The 22,790-nt window shown below is 47.5% G+C and overlaps 1 protein-coding gene across 1 annotated transcript in view; it reads right to left on the reverse strand.

Annotated features, from left to right (window-relative positions):
• Positions 1-22,790, reverse strand: part of TPCN1 (two pore segment channel 1) — a 373,488-nt gene that overhangs the window by 314,779 nt on the left and 35,919 nt on the right. The window contains exon 2 of the mRNA XM_082257616.1: positions 19,267-19,376. Within this exon, the coding sequence (XP_082113742.1) occupies positions 19,267-19,376 (110 nt within the window). The remainder of the gene's footprint in view (positions 1-19,266; positions 19,377-22,790) is intronic.

Consider the following 22,790-nt stretch of genomic DNA (forward strand, 5'->3'; position numbering starts at 1 on the left):
CTCCAAAAGACGAGACACCGAAAAAAAATAAAATAAAAAAATGTTTAAAAAGGAAAAAATGCTAGGAGCAAAGATCGCAGCAAGAGTCCTATAGCAGGAAGTGGGAGTATAGCCCCTAGGACTGCCCCATAATCGTAGTCAATTCTTTTCTGCCTAGTGTCCTACTCCTGTAGAGGGCAGCATTACCCAAGGGTCAAAGAAGATATGGAGCTGTGTTCATCACTGAACAAAAAAGAAAACTGGTATTTGTCCCCTGTTGATAAACAATCACCACAACCCCTGCTTCACCCTCTCATACTTTTACAATCCCCTCCCCATTCTACGTGTCTGCATATCTGAGATGTCACATTTGCCAACTGCTCTGCAGAGTTCCTCCAACAGATAAGCTGGCCATAGATGGGTAGAATTTTCAAATGAACATTCTTAGGAAAATGTACTAAATAGTGAAGCACCTCAAAAAAAAAAAAAATAAAATAAAATAAGCAAAAAAACATATATTGCAATCTAGTCCAGATATTGAAATTCCAGTGTGTTGTCCAATGTAGTGGACAGATATCAATCAGTAACAACAGTGTTGATGTAACACTTCTTCAGTGATTTCCCACCACCAAGTGAATTGCAAACTCACTAAAGCGAGTGGCTGCCATCACAGCAGCAAAAACGCCCAACAGCATAACGACTCAAGGACCTCTATTTTTGAAGCCTCCAACTGTAGATGAATAAAACTCACCAAGAGCCAGAGAGTAGGATCCAACAGTGTAGTATTTATTGTTAAAATGCATACAGCAATTAAAGTAAAGTAAAATGAAAAACTGCCGCTGTCCACCCGAAATCGAAAGGCAGCATGATGTCAGCACCAAAATCTCCACTCCAAGGCCTGTTTTGTCTAATGGTGTAAGCAGCCTTATTAGAAATAATTGTACACAGTGCGGATATTATCTTTTGTATATATTTATTCTTAGGAAAATAATGTTCCAAGAAAGTTTGTTCGATTCTCTAATCATTAGTGGGTCAATATGATGTTCGTTTTCGACCGTAGTGATAGTGAGAAAACTCAAAAGGAGCAGAATGGAAAATTGCTTGCTCAAAATAACACATTTTTACCACTGTATGTGGCTTTCATTCGGTAAAATCCATCATTTCAATAGTAAATGTTAAAAGCAAATGAAATCTTTTGAAAAACGTCACTTCATGACCCGAAATCAAACAGCGGCGTGACGTCAGCACCAAAATCTCCACCCGAAACGTTTCATCCAATGGGATGTTATCAAATGGTCCTTGATTGGACCCCTTGGACAAAACCAGTCGGGCGGAGATTTTGGTGCTGACGTCACGCCGCTGTTCGATGTTGGGTCGACAGCGGCATTCATATGTAAGGTTTTCATTTTACGGTCCTTTATTTGGTGTATGCATTTTAACAATAAATACTACACTATTGGAACCTTGGCTCTGGCTCTTGGTGAGCTTTATTCATCTGCAGTTCATTGACGGACGCAGTTCTCTCTTCTTCGTATCAGTAGGGACGTCCCAAAGCAGTGCCATAAAATGAGGGGTGGGAACGACAGACAAGAACAAGTCCCCAAGGCCAAACGTAGCCAACCGGGCAACATAGGACTCATCAGCACAAAAGATGAGGCCCACCAGAAAACAACAGTAAACACCCTCAAGGAAGGCCAAAAGCCCTCCAAACAACAGCCAGCAAAAAACCTTGTGGCCGAAAAGAGGCATCTGCAGATGCCAGCACATTCACCTTATAAAACGAGGTTAAGGTGTGAACAGACTACCAGGTAGCCGACTTGCAACCTGGAGCACAGATGCCTACAAGGCGAAAGTCCAGGAAGCACTAGGCGCCCGAGTAGAACCCTCCGAAACAGGGAAAGCTAGGGCCTAGCCCCTAATTGAATAAACCTGCACCAACGTCTGTCCGATCCATCTGGGAATAGACGCAGCAAACGCAGGCAGTCCTGTTCACCAGTCCCGTACAGAGAGCGAGCCTGACTCACGAAAAGGCTCAGTAGTCGCCAAGTACACCTGGAGTGCCCGCACTCTAAACAGAGTAAGCAATGCACATTCCTTAGGATGTGAGGGCTCAGGACACAAGATGGAAATACAATGTCCCCGTGCAAGTGAACACCAGAAACCCCCTTTGGAGGGAAGGACGGATCCGGACGAAGTACCACTTGGCCCCATGATCAACAAATAGGGAGAACGACAAGACAATATCGCCAGTGCCGACACCTGCATGCAGAGTGACAGCAACCAAGAAGGCCACCTTCTGTAATAAGGTAGGCAGGGGATACCCTTGAATACTCGCAAACAGAGGGTCTAAAAGAACCGACTGCACCAAATCAAGGTCCCCAGTGGGTTGACGGAGGTCGCACCGGAAGCACCAAGTGTTACACCCCCTGGAAGAAGTCAAGCTCCAGGGCACAGGCGGCCAACGGCCTTTGGAAGAAATTTGCCAAAACCGAAACCCGACCCTTGACAGTACTCAAGGCCAACTTGTGATCAACTACCCATTGAAGGAAGCCAAGATCCGGGCCACCGAGTAAGAGCGAAAGAGAGCACACGCAATATACGACCGTCTCGTATGATGAACAAAAATCACCCTAGAAGTCACTTCCCACGCTTCAAGCAGAGTGGGAATCACTGAAGCAGCCAAATCCCCGTCCTTCAGCACCTGGCATTCGACCGCAAAGTCAGCGACCGCGAAGTTGGCAAAGTCAGCGACAGCAAAGTCGGACGGGAGATTGGCCCTGGAGACAATAACTCCTCCCTGAGTGGAATTCTCTAAGGAGCGTCTGCGGCCAGCCTGACCAGGCCAGCGTACCAAGCTCGGCGAGGCCCGTCCGGAGCCACAAGAAAGACAGGAATGCCTTCCGCCTCAATCCTGCAAAAACTTCTTGGCAGCAACTTGGAGGAGGAAAGGCAGACCGCAGCTGAGAATGACTTTGGCCCATCCGTGAGCACGCACACACGACCATGCTGGCGGCAGCCGTGCGCAGGTGACGATGCTAAACTCCACGCCATAGTTCAAGTTGAACCTAGCAAAGGTTCTTACCCATGACAGAACCCATGGTGCCACCATTGCACCCGCCAGAAGGTCCCGGGAGCAGGCCACAGACCGCAGCACTATCCTGTAGATGCAACACCAACAGGTCCATGTCTGGAGTGCCCCCAACGAAGGCACAACTGCAGAAACACTTCCGGATGAAGGGACCATTCCCCTGCATTCATGGCCTGTAGACTGAGGCAATCCGCCCTCCAAGGTTTCCACACCTAAAAAGGGAACAGCGGAAGAGCTGGAACAAGGCGCACTGCCTAATGAAAAATTGACACATCCAAGGCTGCAAGGACACCCTTGGTGCCCCCTTGGTGAATGATATAAGCTATGGTCGTGGCGTAGTCGATTGAACGTGCACCAGGCAGCTGCAGGTGCCCAATCCAGTGAACCAGGCAAAGCCAGATCGCTCTCAGCCCCAGGACATTGATCGGTAACCTGGATCCCCCAGGGACCATACTCCCAAAGCAGAGAACCGGCCGAGGACTCCTTCGCACCCAGACAGGCTTGCATCTGCGTTGAAAGGAAAAGGGGAGGGAGGATTCTAGCTCAAGACTCCCTGGTCAGCCAGCTCAGCCAGATCCAGAGAGTTTGGATTCTAGTCCCATTCGAGAAGGATCACTTTCTGGGGGATCCCCGAGAGGGATTGAGCGAAAGGGACCGACGGCAACATCAGTCCCAGAACTCACATACAGGTCCGAATGGACGACCATGTGTGGGACATGAACGGCAGTCTGAAGTTCCAAGAGTCTTTTCGGAGGGAGAAAACACCCTGACTGAGGGTGAGTCCAAAGTCAGGCCCAGATCGTCCAGTCTCATGGAAGGGACCATGGATGACTTCCGAACGTTCAGAACCCACCTGAACTCCTCCAGAGTTCTCGTGGTGACTTCCAAATCAGTTTGTCAGCACAGTAGGAGACTCCACACAGAGGAGAAGCAGATCAACCAGGAACCTCGGACTGATACAACCTGCTTCCGCAACAGCGCCAGGACCGGAGCCACACCTTTGTGAAGACCCCAGTAGCATAAGTGAGACCCAAAGGCAACGCCACAAACCAATAGAGATCCTTTCCCACGGCAACAAAAAACAGAGAACCCGTAGGTGTCCCGAACATACCAGGATATGAAGGTAGGCAGCTTGATGTCTATGGAGGCCAGGAATCCCCCTGATGCAGGGAAGCCACCGCCGTGCAAACCGATACCAACTTGAATTTTTGATTTGCACGGAACCATCAAAGGACCAGTTTGTCCAACTTGTTGAACCAGAGCCTGAACTGCCCCACAGAGCGCCAGTAAGCGATCCGGGGACAGCTTACATGGGAAGGAAAAAAACCTTACCGGAAATAAACGGATCGGGACTCGATCTTGCAACTGGACCGGATGACCTCCTGAACCCAGCAGCCTGGGATCTGGGCCAGCCGCAGGTCCTCCCTCCCACCCCCTAGATGGGTGAGGAAGCACCTTCAGGCCGAGTAGGCCTAGTCCGCAGTTATGAAAAAAACACAATCTCATGTTCTCCAGACTAGGGTTGTTTGGAACCACACGCAGAAGTCTGGAAGGACTTCACCACATCGACCGCCCCCCGAGGGACGAATAAACTGTTTGAGAGAGAAAAGGGAAGAACGCCGACTGCGACAAAAGCCCTTAGCCTTGACAGCCTGTGGAAGAAAACACTCTTCCCCTCCATGAGACCCTTATATAATATATAATGTCATCCAGGGCAGCGCCAACAGGCGATCCCCCTGAACAGGGAGATCCATTAAGACCGTCTTAGAAGTTTGATCCGAAGACCAACACTACGATCAAGTAGACGCTGGATAACCACCGCCGAAAACGACAAGGTGACCCATACAAGGGAGCCTCGACCAGCGCGGCATCGCAAACAAATTGCAACCCCTGCGCCAGCTGGTCCAACAGCTCTCCCAGGGCAACAGGGACATGCCCCACACCAAGTCACGGCGGTGGAACTCCACCATCAGGCAGGGTCTGCGTGGCAAGGGAAAAAATAAACACTGTTCCCAGTGCAGACTACACCAGGGAGTACAGATCGCAGGCCGCAGCCCGCGCCATCCTATCCCCCAAGTCCTTACAGGACAGGGATTCCTCCATTGGAACAACATAGTCACATTTAGCTAGAGACCATACGTCCACCAAAGGCGGAACAGTCCTCTGTACCCGAGACTCCCCAAAAGGGCAACGTCTAACGGCCGCTTAGACACCCCAGGGAACGTCTCAGACGGTCCCCTCCTACATGAGCAGCCAGCAAAAAGAGCAGCTCCAGATGGCATGTGAGCCACCTGCGCCCCCCGGGGCAGCCGCCGCTGTGACCCCCAAATCGCAGGGTGTCACGCACCAAAACAGGCAGTGCATCCACCAGCGCCGGTCGTGGCAGGGGAGGTAGAAATGTCATCTTCATCATCCAAGGAGACAGGGTGCTAGGTAACAGACCTGGCAGGGAGGCCCCACGTCTGCGGCGGCGGAGCCAGACTCAGACTCCAAGACATCAGATGAGGCAGGGGTAGGCGGAGAAACGTCTCAGCGCACCTACCACCTTCACCCGGGCTCAAATGCTTCCCGAACTGCCGAAAAGGCATCGACAGCTAGTGGAGATCCGGGAGGCCCTGCAGCCTCTGTGAGGGGGTCAGGTGGGAACAAATGGCCTGCAGGGTCCATACTGAACCTGAGGAACCTGCCAGCAACTTTTTTAAAAAAAAATTACTTTTTTTTTTTTAAAGCGGCCCCACAGCGCTACAGCGCACCCCGGAGGTTAGGCGCGCTAACAGACCCCCACAGAGAGTAAGAGACCACCCCCAGGCACTCCCACCGGCCTCCACAGCAAAAAATCTACCGCAAAATGCACGAAAACGGGTGTACCAAGATGGCCACTCCCATAGAAGCAGACAGAGGCTACAAGAAAATGGCAGCCCCGCGAATCGCAGTAATCAGGGCCCACAGGGGGACGCCTCAAACACCCATCCACACCATCCGCAGCACAAAACCCAACCAAGGGCCCCCCCCCCTGCAGGATCGGTCAAGCTCCGCAGACAGCGCACTCCCCCAGCACACTAGGCCCCTGCCTCAGGTAGGCCCAAACTCCTGTAGGGAGTGTCCTAATCCTGTAGGGGGCAGTATTACCCTACTGATATGAATCAGAGAGAACTGCGTCCGTCAATGAACGATATAATGTTATAAGAAATAATGTTCTAAGAAAGTTTGTTCGATTTTCTAATCATTAGTGGATCAATTTGACTTTTGTTTTCAACCGTAGTCATCGTGGAAAAACTCAAAAGGAGCAGAATGGAAAATCTCTCTCAAACTAACAAATTTTTACCAGTGTATGTGGCTTTCATTCGGTAAAGTGCAATCATTCCAACATTAAATGTTAAAAGCAAATTAAATCTTTTGAATGACTTTAAAATGTTCGAAGACGTTTCATTTGAAATGTTATCCATCTGTGGCCAGTTCCTACATACATGTCCGAATGCTATCGAACGTCTGAGGCTAGCTTAGTTCTGCACTGTAGTAAGAAAAAAGCGTCACGTAATGTCCCTTGAAAAATGAAAAAAGAACAGTCTTTATTTTTTTCTGGCAATGAGCAGAAGAACCTGTACCATGTCTGACACTGCAGTCTGTAGGCAGAAAAGACCATGGTTTAAATTGCAGAAAAAACACTGAAAAATCTCAACAGGTATGGAAAATTTGTCAGGCTTTACATGTGTGTGTTGTATTTCAGTTTTAAGATAATTGTACTTGTTAAAGTACCTATAGAGTAACTCAAAAACATCATTAACTTTATTCAGTTAATAATTTCTTGAGAGATATGTACTATAGTTAACCAAGCAATTCAATTTTTACAAGAATTAACTCAATGTTTCCAAATCTGCACTAAGAAATTACACCACAATCCCTGAATTCAGTGTACAGTTTTGCATTTACATGCATTTACAGAGCATTTGTGGTGGCTTATTTAGGCATATATATATATATATATATATATATATATATATATATATATTTTTTTTTTTTTTTTACAGAGTTGCATTGACATCCATTTAAAGTGCGTAACAGTACGTCTCCATAAAAAAAAAAAAAATATGCAGCATGCTGTACTTTTTTTTAAGCACACATGAAAGCACTGCAAAGGCATAAACTAGGCTAATTTAAATACATACATTTTTCTTGCACATGCATTTGTACTGGTTTTAAAAATGCATTTGACTGTATATGGTGTAAATGAACCCTAAAGCTGGGTACACACTGGCAGTTTTGTATTTTTATTTTTTTTGTTAACCAGTGGGTTGAATGAAAATAACCTGACAGACCCTCGTATCAACACAAGCGAGACTGGAGTGGTGATTTCCCCTGCTGTTCTACAGAATTTCATCAGAGAGGAAAAGCAGCGACGACTAAGTGCTCCTCAGGGAGCATTCGTGCTCCGAATGTGTGCTGCTCCTGCTGACCCGGACCGGGAAGTGACGTCACCCCGCTCTCAAGTTTCCTCGAGCACCACCGGATATTGCCGAGCTGGACACTACGCTGGCTGCCACCAGCACCACTGACCTGCGGCAGCCTTACCACCTGTATATCACAGCACCCACCGGGGACATAGCGGATGATTCCTTTATATACCATGCCCGTGTTGACCTACCCTTGTGAGTATTTTAACACTTTTTAACCCTTAATAAACCTGCTAATGCTGCACTTCGTTGGTGCTGCTTTTCCTCTCCGCTTCCAATTCAGAGCTTCTGCGTGCTCCAGCCGGCAGTCATTTAGGACAGTTACCTCCCTCCCCCCAGAGACTACCTTTGCACTTCATAAACCAACATTTTTCTAATGCTATTTGCCATATGGGCCCCCTGTTTGATCTTACTGAGAGCACCCTTTTCCATCATTGTTCTACTGAATTCTGACAGCAGGGAGGCTTCCCTGCCCTGCCAGGAATTCACAGATTGGCCCCAAATTGCTGAATGAATGCTGGTTTTACAGAATATCCTTTGAGAGAAAAGGAGCCTGTTCCCCACAACCCTGACACCCTAATGTGCAGGGGGGTGACTTACTGGAATCTAAAAGCCTCTTTTAACAAGTGGACCCCCAGATCCTGCCCCCTTCTTCCGATCTGATGCCCCCAAAACAGGGGCGTTGCTAGGTGGGAAAAAGACCAGGGGCTTCAGCCCGAAGATAAATTTGATAACCCCTCCCACATTTTAAACTCCCGCCCAAGCCCCTCCCACATTTAAAAGCAAGTACCGCCCAAGCTCCACCCAATGCCCCCCTCAGTCAAGGGTCAGTCAAGGGATGGAGGGATGGTATGGCGAGGAGTACAGGGGGTCAGACATGGGGTGGTGTGGAGAAGAGAGAAGTAAAGGGGGTCCGTCATGTGGTGGTATGGAGAGGAGTACAGAAGGTCAGACATGGGGTGGTATGGACAGGAGTACAGGGGGTCAGACATGGGGTGGTGTGGAGAAGAGAGAAGTAAAGGGGGTCAGACATGTGGTGGTATGGAGAAGAGAGAAGTAAAGGGGGTCAGTCATGTGGTGGTATGGAGAGGAGAGGAGTACAGGAGGTCAGTCATGGGGTGGTATGGAGAGGAGTACAGGGGGTCAGACATGGTGTGGTATGGAGAGGAGTACAGTGGGTCAGACATGGGGTGGTATGGAGAGGAGCACAGGGGGTCAGACATGGGGTGGTATGGAGAGCAGAGAAGTACAGGGGTTCAGGCATGGGGTGGTATGGAGAGGAGTACAGGGGGTCAGTCATGGGGTGGTATGGAGAGGAGAGAGGTACAGGGGGTCAGCCATGGGGTGGTATGAAGAGGAGTACAGGGGGTCAGTCATGGGGTGGTATGGAGAGGAGAGAGGTACAGGGGGTCAGACATGGAGTGGTATGAAGAGGAGTATAGGGGGTCAGACATGGGGTGGTATGGAGAGGAGAGGAGTACAGGAGGTCAGTCATGGGGTGGTATGGAGAGGAGAGAAGTACAGGGGGTCAGACATGGGGTGATATTGAGAGGAGTACAGAGGGGCAGACATAGGATGGTATGGAGAGGAGAGGAGTACAGGGTGTCAGTCATGGGGTGGTATGGAGAGGAGAGAAGTACAGGGGTTCAGTCATGGGGTGGTATGGAGAGGAGTACAGGGGGTCAGACATGGGGTGGTATGAAGAGGAATACAGGGGGTCAGACATGGGGTGGTATGGAGAGGAGTTCAGGGGGTCAAGCATGGGGTGATATGGAGAGGAGTACAGGGGGTCAGACATAGGGTGGTATGGAGAGGAGTACAGGAGGTCAGTCATGGGGTAGTATGGAGAGGAGAGGAGTACAGGGGGTCAGACATGAGGTGGTATGGAGAGGAGTACAGGGGGTCAGACATGGGGTGATATAGAGAGAGGAGTGGAGTACAGGGGGTCAGTCATGGGGTGGTATGGAGAGGAGTAGAGGGGGTCAGACATGGGGTGGTATGGAGAGGAGTACAGGGGGTCAGACATGGGGTGGTATGGAGAGGAGTTCAGGGGGTCAAGCATGGGGTGATATGGAGAGGAGTACAGGGGGTCAGACATAGGGTGGTATGGAGAGGAGTACAGGAGGTCAGTCATGGGGTAGTATGGAGAGGAGAGGACCGGGAAGTGACGTCACCCCGCTCTCAAGTTTCCTCGAGCACCACCGGATATTGCCGAGCTGGACACTACGCTGGCTGCCACCAGCACCACTGACCTGCGGCAGCCTTACCACCTGTATATCACAGCACCCACCGGGGACATAGCGGATGATTCCTTTATATACCATGCCCGTGTTGACCTACCCTTGTGAGTATTTTAACACTTTTTAACCCTTAATAAACCTGCTAATGCTGCACTTCGTTGGTGCTGCTTTTCCTCTCCGCTTCCAATTCAGAGCTTCTGCGTGCTCCAGCCGGCAGTCATTTAGGACAGTTACCTCCCTCCCCCCAGAGACTACCTTTGCACTTCATAAACCAACATTTTTCTAATGCTATTTGCCATATGGGCCCCCTGTTTGATCTTACTGAGAGCACCCTTTTCCATCATTGTTCTACTGAATTCTGACAGCAGGGAGGCTTCCCTGCCCTGCCAGGAATTCACAGATTGGCCCCAAATTGCTGAATGAATGCTGGTTTTACAGAATATCCTTTGAGAGAAAAGGAGCCTGTTCCCCACAACCCTGACACCCTAATGTGCAGGGGGGTGACTTACTGGAATCTAAAAGCCTCTTTTAACAAGTGGACCCCCAGATCCTGCCCCCTTCTTCCGATCTGATGCCCCCAAAACAGGGGCGTTGCTAGGTGGGAAAAAGACCAGGGGCTTCAGCCCGAAGATAAATTTGATAACCCCTCCCACATTTTAAACTCCCGCCCAAGCCCCTCCCACATTTAAAAGCAAGTACCGCCCAAGCTCCACCCAATGCCCCCCTCAGTCAAGGGTCAGTCAAGGGATGGAGGGATGGTATGGCGAGGAGTACAGGGGGTCAGACATGGGGTGGTGTGGAGAAGAGAGAAGTAAAGGGGGTCCGTCATGTGGTGGTATGGAGAGGAGTACAGAAGGTCAGACATGGGGTGGTATGGACAGGAGTACAGGGGGTCAGACATGGGGTGGTGTGGAGAAGAGAGAAGTAAAGGGGGTCAGACATGTGGTGGTATGGAGAAGAGAGAAGTAAAGGGGGTCAGTCATGTGGTGGTATGGAGAGGAGAGGAGTACAGGAGGTCAGTCATGGGGTGGTATGGAGAGGAGTACAGGGGGTCAGACATGGTGTGGTATGGAGAGGAGTACAGTGGGTCAGACATGGGGTGGTATGGAGAGGAGCACAGGGGGTCAGACATGGGGTGGTATGGAGAGCAGAGAAGTACAGGGGTTCAGGCATGGGGTGGTATGGAGAGGAGTACAGGGGGTCAGTCATGGGGTGGTATGGAGAGGAGAGAGGTACAGGGGGTCAGCCATGGGGTGGTATGAAGAGGAGTACAGGGGGTCAGTCATGGGGTGGTATGGAGAGGAGAGAGGTACAGGGGGTCAGACATGGAGTGGTATGAAGAGGAGTATAGGGGGTCAGACATGGGGTGGTATGGAGAGGAGAGGAGTACAGGAGGTCAGTCATGGGGTGGTATGGAGAGGAGAGAAGTACAGGGGGTCAGACATGGGGTGATATTGAGAGGAGTACAGAGGGGCAGACATAGGATGGTATGGAGAGGAGAGGAGTACAGGGTGTCAGTCATGGGGTGGTATGGAGAGGAGAGAAGTACAGGGGTTCAGTCATGGGGTGGTATGGAGAGGAGTACAGGGGGTCAGACATGGGGTGGTATGAAGAGGAATACAGGGGGTCAGACATGGGGTGGTATGGAGAGGAGTTCAGGGGGTCAAGCATGGGGTGATATGGAGAGGAGTACAGGGGGTCAGACATAGGGTGGTATGGAGAGGAGTACAGGAGGTCAGTCATGGGGTAGTATGGAGAGGAGAGGAGTACAGGGGGTCAGACATGAGGTGGTATGGAGAGGAGTACAGGGGGTCAGACATGGGGTGATATAGAGAGAGGAGTGGAGTACAGGGGGTCAGTCATGGGGTGGTATGGAGAGGAGTAGAGGGGGTCAGACATGGGGTGGTATGGAGAGGAGTACAGGGGGTCAGACATGGGGTGGTATGGAGAGGAGTTCAGGGGGTCAAGCATGGGGTGATATGGAGAGGAGTACAGGGGGTCAGACATAGGGTGGTATGGAGAGGAGTACAGGAGGTCAGTCATGGGGTAGTATGGAGAGGAGAGGAGTACAGGGGGTCAGACATGAGGTGGTATGGAGAGGAGTACAGGGGGTCAGTCATGGGGTGGTATGGAGAGGAGTACAGGGGGTCAGACATGGGGTGGTATGGAGAGGAGTACAGGGGGTCAGACATGGGGTGGTATGGAGAGGAGTACAGGGGGTCAGTCATGGGGTGGTATGGAGAGGAGTACAGGGGGTCAGACATGGGGTGGTATGGAGAGGAGTACAGGGGGTCAGACATGGGGTGGTGAGGAGAGAAGTACAGGGGATCAGTCATGGGGTGGTGAGGAGAGGAGTACAGGGGGTAAGACATGGGCTGGTATGGAGAGGAGTACAGGGGGTCAGACATGGAGTGGTATGGAGAGGAGTACAGGGGGTCAGACATGGGGTGGTATGGAGGGGAGAGGAGTACAGGGGGGTCAGACATGGGGTGGTATGGAGAGGAGAGGAGTACAGGAGGTCAGTCATGGGGTGGTATGGAGAGGAGTACAGGGGGTCAGACATGGGGTGATATTGAGAAGAGTACAGGAGGGCAGACATAGGGTGGTATGGAGGGGAGAGGAGTACAGGGGGTCAGTCATGGGGTGGCATGGAGAGGAGAGAAGTACAGGGGTTCAGTCATGGGGTGGTATGGAGAGGAGAGGAGTACAGGGGGTCAGACATGGGGTGGTATGGAGAGGAGTACAGGGGGTCAGACATGGGGTGGTATGGAGAGGAGAGGAGTACAGGGGGTCAGACATGGGGTGGTATGGAGGGGAGTACAGGGGGTCAGACATGGGGTGGTATGGAGAGGAGTACAGGGGGTCAGACATGGGGTGGTATGGAGAGGAGTACAGGGGGTCAGACATGGGGTGGTATGGAGAGGAGTACAGGGGGTCAGACATGGGGTGGTATGGATAGGAGTACAGGGGGTCAGACATGGGGTGGTATGGAGAAGAGTACAGGGGGTCAGACATGGGGTGGTATGGAGAGGAGTACAGGGGGTCAGACATGGGGTGGTATGGATAGGAGTACAGGGGGTCAGACATGGGGTGGTATGGAGAGGAGTACAGGGGGTCAGACATGGGGTGGTATGGAGAGGAGTACAGGGGGTCAGACATGGGGTGGTATGGATAGGAGTACAGGGGGTCAGACATGGGGTGGTATGGAGAAGAGTACAGGGGGTCAGACATGGGGTGGTATGGAGGGGAGTACAGGGGGTCAGACATGGGGTGGTATGGAGAGGAGTACAGGGGGTCAGACATGGGGTGGTATGGAGAGGAGTACAGGGGGTCAGACATGGGGTGGTATGGAGAGGAGTACAGGGGGTCAGACATGGGGTGGTATGGATAGGAGTACAGGGGGTCAGACATGGGGTGGTATGGAGAAGAGTACAGGGGGTCAGTCATGGGGTGGTATGGAGAGGAGTACAGGGGGTCAGACATGGGGTGGTATGGAGAGGAGTACAGGGGGTCAGACATGGGGTGGTATGGAGAGGAGTACAGGGGGTCAGTCATGGGGTGGTATGGAGAGGAGTACAGGGGGTCAGACATGGGGTGGTATGGAGAGGAGTACAGGGGGTCAGACATGGGGTGGTGAGGAGAGAAGTACAGGGGATCAGTCATGGGGTGGTGAGGAGAGAAGTACAGGGGGTAAGACATGGGCTGGTATGGAGAGGAGTACAGGGGGTCAGACATGGAGTGGTATGGAGAGGAGTACAGGGGGTCAGACATGGGGTGGTATGGAGGGGAGAGGAGTACAGGGGGGTCAGACATGGGGTGGTATGGAGAGGAGAGGAGTACAGGAGGTCAGTCATGGGGTGGTATGGAGAGGAGTACAGGGGGTCAGACATGGGGTGATATTGAGAAGAGTACAGGAGGGCAGACATAGGGTGGTATGGAGGGGAGAGGAGTACAGGGGGTCAGTCATGGGGTGGCATGGAGAGGAGAGAAGTACAGGGGTTCAGTCATGGGGTGGTATGGAGAGGAGAGGAGTACAGGGGGTCAGACATGGGGTGGTATGGAGAGGAGTACAGGGGGTCAGACATGGGGTGGTATGGAGAGGAGAGGAGTACAGGGGGTCAGACATGGGGTGGTATGGAGGGGAGTACAGGGGGTCAGACATGGGGTGGTATGGAGAGGAGTACAGGGGGTCAGACATGGGGTGGTATGGAGAGGAGTACAGGGGGTCAGACATGGGGTGGTATGGAGAGGAGTACAGGGGGTCAGACATGGGGTGGTATGGATAGGAGTACAGGGGGTCAGACATGGGGTGGTATGGAGAAGAGTACAGGGGGTCAGACATGGGGTGGTATGGAGAGGAGTACAGGGGGTCAGACATGGGGTGGTATGGAGAGGAGTACTGCCGGCATCAGATGGAACAGAAATGAATGCAGCCTGAACTCAATCCTATTAAACTCCTTTGGCGTAAACGTAAATACTAACAGCCAGGTCTTCTTCTCCAACATTAGTACCTGACCTCAAAAATACACAAGTTCTCACAAGCTCAATACAAAATCTTGTGGAAAGCCTTCCCAGAAAAGTGGAAGCTGTTTACAGATGCAAAAGTGAGACCAACAATAGCAGAACCGTATGATCTCCATTCTTACTCAGGGGAGAGTGACAGGCGGCTTTGTTTACATTAGCCGCCTGCCTTTCTCCCGGTGTAATGGACAATCGCGAGTGCCCGGCGGACATCGGGTCCGCCGGGCACACGCACGGGAGAGTCCGTGACCGTGCGGGAGCGAGCCTCCGGGGGTGCGCGCTCGCTCCCTAGAGCCTCACAGGCTAGCGACGTAGCCCTACGTCGCTTTGCCTGAGAGGGGCTGACCGCTGCAGTAAATAGTCGTCCGGCGGTCTGCAAGTGGTTAAGCAATGTTCAATCTCCCTTCATGTTCACTTACTCAACATCCAGTACTTGCACATACATGTTTGCATGGGAAATGTGGCTGTGCTCAATGAGCTTCGGAGTGTAGTTTAAAGTTTACCAGAGTCCTAATATGCACTAAATCTATTTTAAATTCCCTCTGATGCTGTCTAACCCAGATTGATGAAGACAACTGTAATACTTTCCTTTGGGCAGCTCAACAATCTGGTGCAGGAGGGTGGGATCTGTGTGCAGCTGCAGCCAATAATTGGATATCTTTTCGCAGCCAATCAATACCTCTTCCTACAAACTTTACCAGTTCTAGAGCCCAAAGAAACCTGCAGATGCTCAATAAGAGATTTTAATGCTTTCTTAAGTTTAGAAGCAATAATAATGTTTGAAAAAGGTTCAGAGTATATCTTAGTGTTTAGGACTGCTTCAAAAACAATGTATTACAGTGATTGGTGGGCGATCTGGGGCAGTCGCAAGGAGAGTGATTGCCGCTGTCAAGTTTGAGCATTGATTTTGGGTGTGTGGGCGGGGCCTGTATGCGGGGCTCCGCCCCTTTTCTCCGTGCATAGAGAAACAGAAGCTGGCTGGGGAGGAAGGTGTCAGGAGGCTGCTGAATGTGCACACACAGCGGTGTATAATAAACCTGAATTATACACCGCTGTGTGTGCACATTCAGCAGCCTCCTGACACCTTCCTCCCCAGCCAGCTTCTGTTTCTCTATGCACGGAGCAAAGGGGCGGAGTCCCGCATACCGGCCCCGCCCACACCCGACATCATTGACAGCTGCAATCATTCTCCTTGCGGCTGCCCCGGATTGCCCACCAATCATTGGATGTGCTTTAATTATTTTACACTGCTGAGGTATGTAGCCCCGAGTTCTCGGCCAAACCCAGGCTTTGGGACTCGGGGCTAAACATTTTAAAAAAGCAACAGGAGACTCGGGGCTTTTGGGGGACCCACTCGGGGCTATAGCCCCGGTCAGCCCCCCCCCCCCCTGCCGACGCCACTGCCCCAAAATAAAAAGCATATGTATGGTTCTGGGGTAAAAATAAAAATGTTAATACTCCAACAGTGGAAATCAAAGTCATGAGCATGTGCAACAACTGGTACAGTAGATTGAACAAGATGTAAAAGCTGCAAGATCAGAATACTTTTATTTTAAGACGACTTTACTGTGCTGAAAAGAGGGAGGGTTTTTCAATTGCTTTAGTTCCTTCTCACCATAACCTTTATGGTTATACGGTCTCAAGCCCTACGTTATAGTTTCCATACACTGCAGTGATGATGGACAAAAAGCTGTTTTCTTCCTGTGCAGCGGATTAATACAACTAAGGGGATGTCACAGGCTCTCGTCAAGACAGCACAATTATGCCCCCCCCCCCTCCACCCAGCTGTTACATTCATAGTGTACTACGTCTTCGATTAAATAATTATGATCTATGAATAGGGAATGCAGATATATCAATCTGCCTGTAATCCATTCTGGATCCTGTTTCTTCAACCCCTTCCTGCCAACGTAAGACAAATATGCGGCCTAGGCTTCAAGGGGTTGTACCGGGGTGATGCCTGCATTTGCAAGCATCACTCCTGTACAATTTTTTAGAGCCAACGGTCGGCTTTCTTATAACAATGATGCAGCTAAGCCGCCTTCTGTGGCTCGCCTGGGTCTCCTGTCCCACCGGGAGACCCGAGCGACCAGCCGGCACGTCTGCTGGCTGGCTCGAGACCCAAGCAAAGCCAGATTCGGCTTTGATCAGGTCTCCGATGTAGAAACCCAGAAGCAATGTCATGACATCACTTCCGGTTACTGCAGCCTTAAAGACGCCAGATTTAAAAAATGACAGTATTCAAAACAGCCAAACTTGGCGTTTTGAATGCTTTTAAGTGCATAGGAGGGATTTGGGGTGTTTTAGACCCCAGATACCTCCATAAAGTACCTGTCACAAGGGATGTTTACATTCCTTGTGATAGCAATAAAAGTGATATAAAAAAAAAAAAAAAAAGAAAAATTAAAAAAAGGGACAGTGTAGAATATAAAAAAAAAAAAAAAAATTTAAAGCGCCCCGTCCCTCCTTGTTTGCGCGAATAGAACGCATACGCAAGCCGCACCTTCCTATGTAAACAGATTACCGAGTAGCGAGTGTGCACAATTTTAAAGCATGACATATTAGGTATCCATTTACTCGACACAACATCATCTTAGATTATACAAAAAAAATTGGGCAAACTTTACTGTTTTGTTCTTTTTTTAATTCATGAAAGGATTTCTTCAAAAAAAATTGCATTTGAAAGACCGCTGCGCAAATACCCTGTGACATAAAATTTTGCAACAATCGCCATTTTATTCTCTAGGGTCTCTGCTAAAAAAAAAAATATATATATATATATATATATATATATATATATATATATATATATTTGGGGGTTCCAAGTAATTTTCCAGCAAAAAATACTGATTTTAACTTGTAAACAACAAATGTAAGAAAAAGGCTTAGGTATGAAGGGGTTAGAAGAAACTATAGCATAGCTGTTATTAAATAGAGGAGCTGGGCTCTCTTGATGAGAACCTGTGACAGCATCTTAGTTGTTGAGGAACACAAAGTTAGAAACTTCTGGGTTACACTGCCATCTACAAGAGGACTGGACATGGTTAAAAAAAAAAAAAAACGTAGGCCAGTCCAGGTAAAACCCCTACTACTACGAGAAAGTCTCAATGAAGTAGCAAAACAGTACCATGAAAATGATTATATATATAACCAGGGGTGAGATCTGTGTCCCTCAATGGACTCAGAGTAAAGAATTTTAAACTGGAGCAATAACATCCTAATTTCTCTATTGTCCATTGAGGTACACAGATACAGTTTAGTTTGCTTGTGGACTCTACCTTGTACCTCCTACAGTTGGCTGATTGTTTGGATACAGTAGATGATAATTAAGGCCTGAGAAGACAGAAACTGACAGGTAAGAGGGTAAATTTGTCTGACATATTTGTGTATCCTATTTAACCTTTAAATGATTCCTATGAATGTTCTCCACCATTACAGCATAATGTTTACCTATAGTCTGGTCATTAAAATGGTTTTGATTTTCCTCTTTTCAGCAAAATGGTGAGACCAACATCTAGAGTTTGGAAACATTTCCACAATGCAATTTCTGCTGAGCAAAGCTGTAATTTGCAAAATATATTATTTTCCTAATGCTACATGGATGACAAAATACATCCTGGCATGCCAGAAATGCCCCTAAACACAATATAAAATACTTATTTGCATACTAGCACATTATGCATTTAGATGCATATTAGCACATTATGCATTTACTTTGCAGGGAAGAAAAAAAAACTGAGAAAATACAGAAGAGTTTACTTCCTCTTTAAATAAGAGCTATAATGATAGTGCAAGTAGCTTTTCCCTCCAGAGTTCTCATTCTAGAAAACACTCTTTCAGCTGCTTCTGGATCATCACAAAATGTTTCTTCATCAGCAGCCTCACAAAAATAAAAAATCCCTTTACTTCTAGAGAAAGTGACACCTGAAAATCAGGAGAACATTGATCAAGCTCTTGCAAGAGCAATATATGCTTCTGGACCAGCATCATCAATACCTGAAAATGCATATTGGCAGGGAGCTTTGAAATTATTAGGAGGGAAAGGGGGGTGCTTACCAGTTCTCATGTATACTTGAAATGTTCTTAACACATATAGTCATTATTCCATTTGTAATAAAAAAAAAATTGTAAAAGGCAAGCTTAGTTTATTCACTAAATAAGCTATTCTTTTATTTCAAACAAACATTTTATATACACTGCAATTCACCTCTTCAGTGTAACAAAATGACTTTCAATTTGTAAAACTACTCCACACTGAATTTTTTTTTTTTCAATTTTTCAGACATTTTCCATTTTTACCCTGAAAAAAAACATGTTTTTTTTCCAATGGCTCAAAATTTCAGAAAATTTTACATCTCTAGTCTTGAATCAGCAGAATTGAAAAAAAAAAAAAAAAAAAAAAACGACATCTAACTTTCTAGAACACTAGTAATTAATAGGAGTAATAGGAGGGGTTAAACCAAGGCCAGGCCTACAGTTTGCTTGCTATTGTTCATTCCTCCTGTACCCAGCAATATGACCAGAAGGTTTCAGATTTCATCAATGGTCAAGAAAAAAAATGTTAATTTAATTAAAAATATATATAAAACTAATTTCAATATCAAGAAATTGGTAATTTTACAATAAAATCATAAAAAGAAATACAATTGTAGTTCCTTCCATTGCTACACAGAGAAAAACAACATGTATATAAAAAGACACATATAACCTGTAAACATAAAAGGACATTACACAAAGAAAAATTCCAAAGCATTTCCTAAACATTGATGATTTTAATTAAAAATATTCACATTTTCAGTTTGCTAAATTTTCTTGCACATCAAAATGCAATTCATGTTTATAATTGTCTTCACTAGATTTTGCCAAGAACAGACACTGCAGCCATAGCATTATGAACACTTACATGCTATTAAAAAAAAAAATGTTATTTGCCACTAACCGACAGAGGATGGATTTTACCACTCTCCCACACCAATATCATTCTAACCTGGAGGTAGATGGCAGCTTCTTGATACCGAGTCTCCCAGCTCAAGTCTATCTCCTGCAATGCTGGTATTTGGTCCATGGTTATAGTGTGGCTTTCATACTCATCTCGAGCTGCAAGTAAAATTTAAGAGAATATTATGCACTCAACAAAAAGCAAGGCTTGCAGTTTACAAATGAATCCAGGCAGGTTTGTTACTCATTAACAGAACAGCCATCAAAAATAGAAGTTCACCAAATAAGAACTTTCATATTTTTGTTTGGTTAGTTTTTTTTTCCAGACTAAGTGCCCTAATAGAATTGATCCATATAAAAGTAGAAAAATGTACTGTATGCAAATTCACTTCAGTGTCAAATACAAAACAGATAAATCACCATTTCACTACGACATATCTAAATGCATTCTCTTTACAGAAATATGCAACCTTAATCCCTAATCTACAAAAATGCACAGTACCCCAACTACTATGCGTTTTGCTGCACTACATCAGAAAAAATGCTAAATCTCCACTTTGTTGTCCATTCAGGTGCGTTAAATGGGCTGCAAACTACCACTGTTTTATTCTCTAGAGCAGGCATCACTAAATGGCGGCGTCTGGCCTGAGTCACTGAATCATTCGGAGCGGCCGCGTTCCTGTCATTTAGGAGCCCGCTCAGCCATCCTCGCTGCTTTCATCCTGAACAAGCCCTGCATTGACGGCGGGAGGCAGGAGGCTGATATCAGAGCCAGTACAACTCCGGATGGTGGGCAGGCCTTCCAAGTTAACCTACAGGTGATTGGTTGCTAGCAACCAATCACAAGTTGGTTACCTGAAAAGTTGTGCAGATCCCACCGTCCTTCCAGAGCTGTCCTGCTTCTGATGTCAGCTTCATGCCTGCCGCCGTCCATGCGGAGCTGTCCAGCTGCCAATGTCCGCTCTAGACTGTTGTGAGTAATGTGGAGGAAGCCGAGGGTGCTGTGAAGGGGGAGCTGAGGACAGGAATGTAAAGGGGTACTGGGGGACAGGAATGTAAAGTGGCACTAGGGGTGAGTACAGGAAATTAAAGAGATAGTGAGGGACAGGAATGTAAAGTAGTACTGGAATGTAAAGGGGCAGTGGGGGACAGGAATGTAAAGGGGCAGTGGGGGAAAGGAATGTAAAGGGGCAGTGGGGGGACAGGAATGTAAAGGGGTACCGGGGGACAGGAATGTAAAGGGGTAGTGAGGGTGAGAACAGGAATGTAAAGGAGGGCTGAGGACAGGATTGTGATGTGAAGGATCTGAGGCTAGGCTTATAACATTGCTATCTGTGTTCTGCATGTAGGCAGCCCATTTATTTCAATGGGCTGTTTTACATGCAGAAACATACAAAAAGTAATCCCTGACCCTTTATTGCGCTGCACCAAGCTGGTTTGGCACTCACGAAAACATGCAGTGTTTGCAAATGCTTCAAGGTGCCATTAGGAATCAAACACACGATTCGGACCTCTGCTGGAAGAAAACTTTAGTGACTGGGCCTCCCTGAATTTAAATTCAATACCCCTGCTCTAGAGTGTCTGATTTCAGAAAATATATAATGTGTTGGGGGGGTTTATGTGATCATGTGATGTAAGCATGTGTGCAAAAAAAGCAAAAACAGCTCTGGCAGCGAAAGGGTTCGAGGGAAAAGGTGCATGTTGATCTATTAGGTCAATATGTTCAGGTGAGAGCACATTATGAATGGTGGTGGGACTCACTTGTGAATTGGTGTATGTGAAGGACTAAGGAAGACAGAATATTCACATTGTTTGGATAAAACACTATTGAAGTGATCCAGCTGACCGACATTTTTGCATGATTTACATTCGTTGATGTTATGTCATGGACCATAACTGTTCCCCGTGGTTTAAAATAATAGGACAGCGCATAATACCAGTACTTCTAGTGCAATAGTGTGACGTGTTGTATTTTATTAACATAATTTTGGGGTAATAATAGGATCATTTATTTGTATAGTGAATTATCACATAGTACAACACACTAAGAGGCACAATAATGTTCTGCAACACTTTTTTTTGTATTTGTGTCATATTGATGTGGAAAACGTTACAATGTGGGCAGCAACAATTGTTCGAAGGCTAATTTTCACTATATGCTCATCAGGGTTGCACAGAGAATAATTCAACTCATTATTTTGCTCAAAAGACTGTGTCCATGCAGCTGCTGAATCTCACACATTTTACATGGACTGCCTAAACACAGCACCTGGTAGCTGCAAAAACATAAACGGCCAATTCATGATTTACAGTCTCAGCACCTGTGTGAATGAGGTTTAAATAAAAGTTTACCACTATGAAATGCCTAAGATTTTTAAAAACGTCAAACACTTACAAGCTCCAGGAGAAAAGTAGATGTGAACACAGAGCAACATGACAAAGCCAATCTTATTTAAGTTCTTGCCTTGCAGTGCTAAAACTATTCTGGAAAAACTGAAGTGAAACTGTGATGAACCCACCCAAACCACTAAACAGCTGCTCTTAACCATGTGCAGAAAGTTGGATGCCTAAAACTGCCATCAAACGCAATTCTTTAAAAATTTCTAATGATTTACATTGCTCCTTATAAAGTCTAACAAACTTACAGCTGAAGTTATTTACAGCTGAACTCCATTCAGAAAAAAAAACTGGATTTTTGTCTTAAAATCCTTTTCTCTGATGTTCATTGACGGACAGAGCTCCATATCTTTGACTCTGGGGTTATGCTGCTCTCCATAGGAGTAATGCCTCGTACACACGCATCGATTATTGGCCGGGAATTTTCGGGCCAACGTCCGATCGGCCGATTTTTGGCTTGTTAGTATGATGCTTCCGACAACCGACTCAGACTTTTCGGCCGAAAAAAAATCTGGTGTGCAGGCTATAAAATTTTTGTTGGCCGTCAACACAACGGCCGATTTTCCGTCAGTCAGTACAGATTTCGGCAGACAAAAATCTGATGAGCAAGACTGGGCATGCTCAGAGAAGAAAAAGCACACGGAAAGTAAACCAGCACATGACATCACTTCTGAAGTAGATATTTGTTGGCCGAGAAAATTCGTGTGGAGTCTAGGCACATTCCAACCAACAAAACATCACTCTGGACAAAAGTCGGACGATCAGTCGGCCGATAATCGTTGCGTGTGTACGAGGCATAGGACTAGGTGGAAACAAAACTTGACTACGCCCCTAGGGCCGTCCTAGGGGGGTATACTTCCCAATTCCTGCTATAGGACTTCAGTTAGTAATAAGCACTGTCAGAAGAATACATAACCCAACTTAATTAGAGGGGTGAGTGCTGTGTCCGTCAATGATCATCAGAGAAAAGGATTTTACAGTAAGACAAAAATCCAGTTTTCTCTTTCGTTCATTGACAGACACAGCGCCATATCTTCTTTGACTATGAGGATGTCCCAAAGCAGGGTCCACATGAGGGGTGGGAAAAACACATCAATGAACATATTTTCCAAAAAGGGCTAAACACAGCCAACCAGGTAAACCAGGAGCTCAACCAGGAAAAAATGGAGCTCACCA

Source organism: Pelophylax lessonae (genome assembly GCF_965119305.1).
Source record: "Pelophylax lessonae genome assembly, chromosome: 1".
Taxonomy (NCBI): domain Eukaryota; kingdom Metazoa; phylum Chordata; class Amphibia; order Anura; family Ranidae; genus Pelophylax; species Pelophylax lessonae.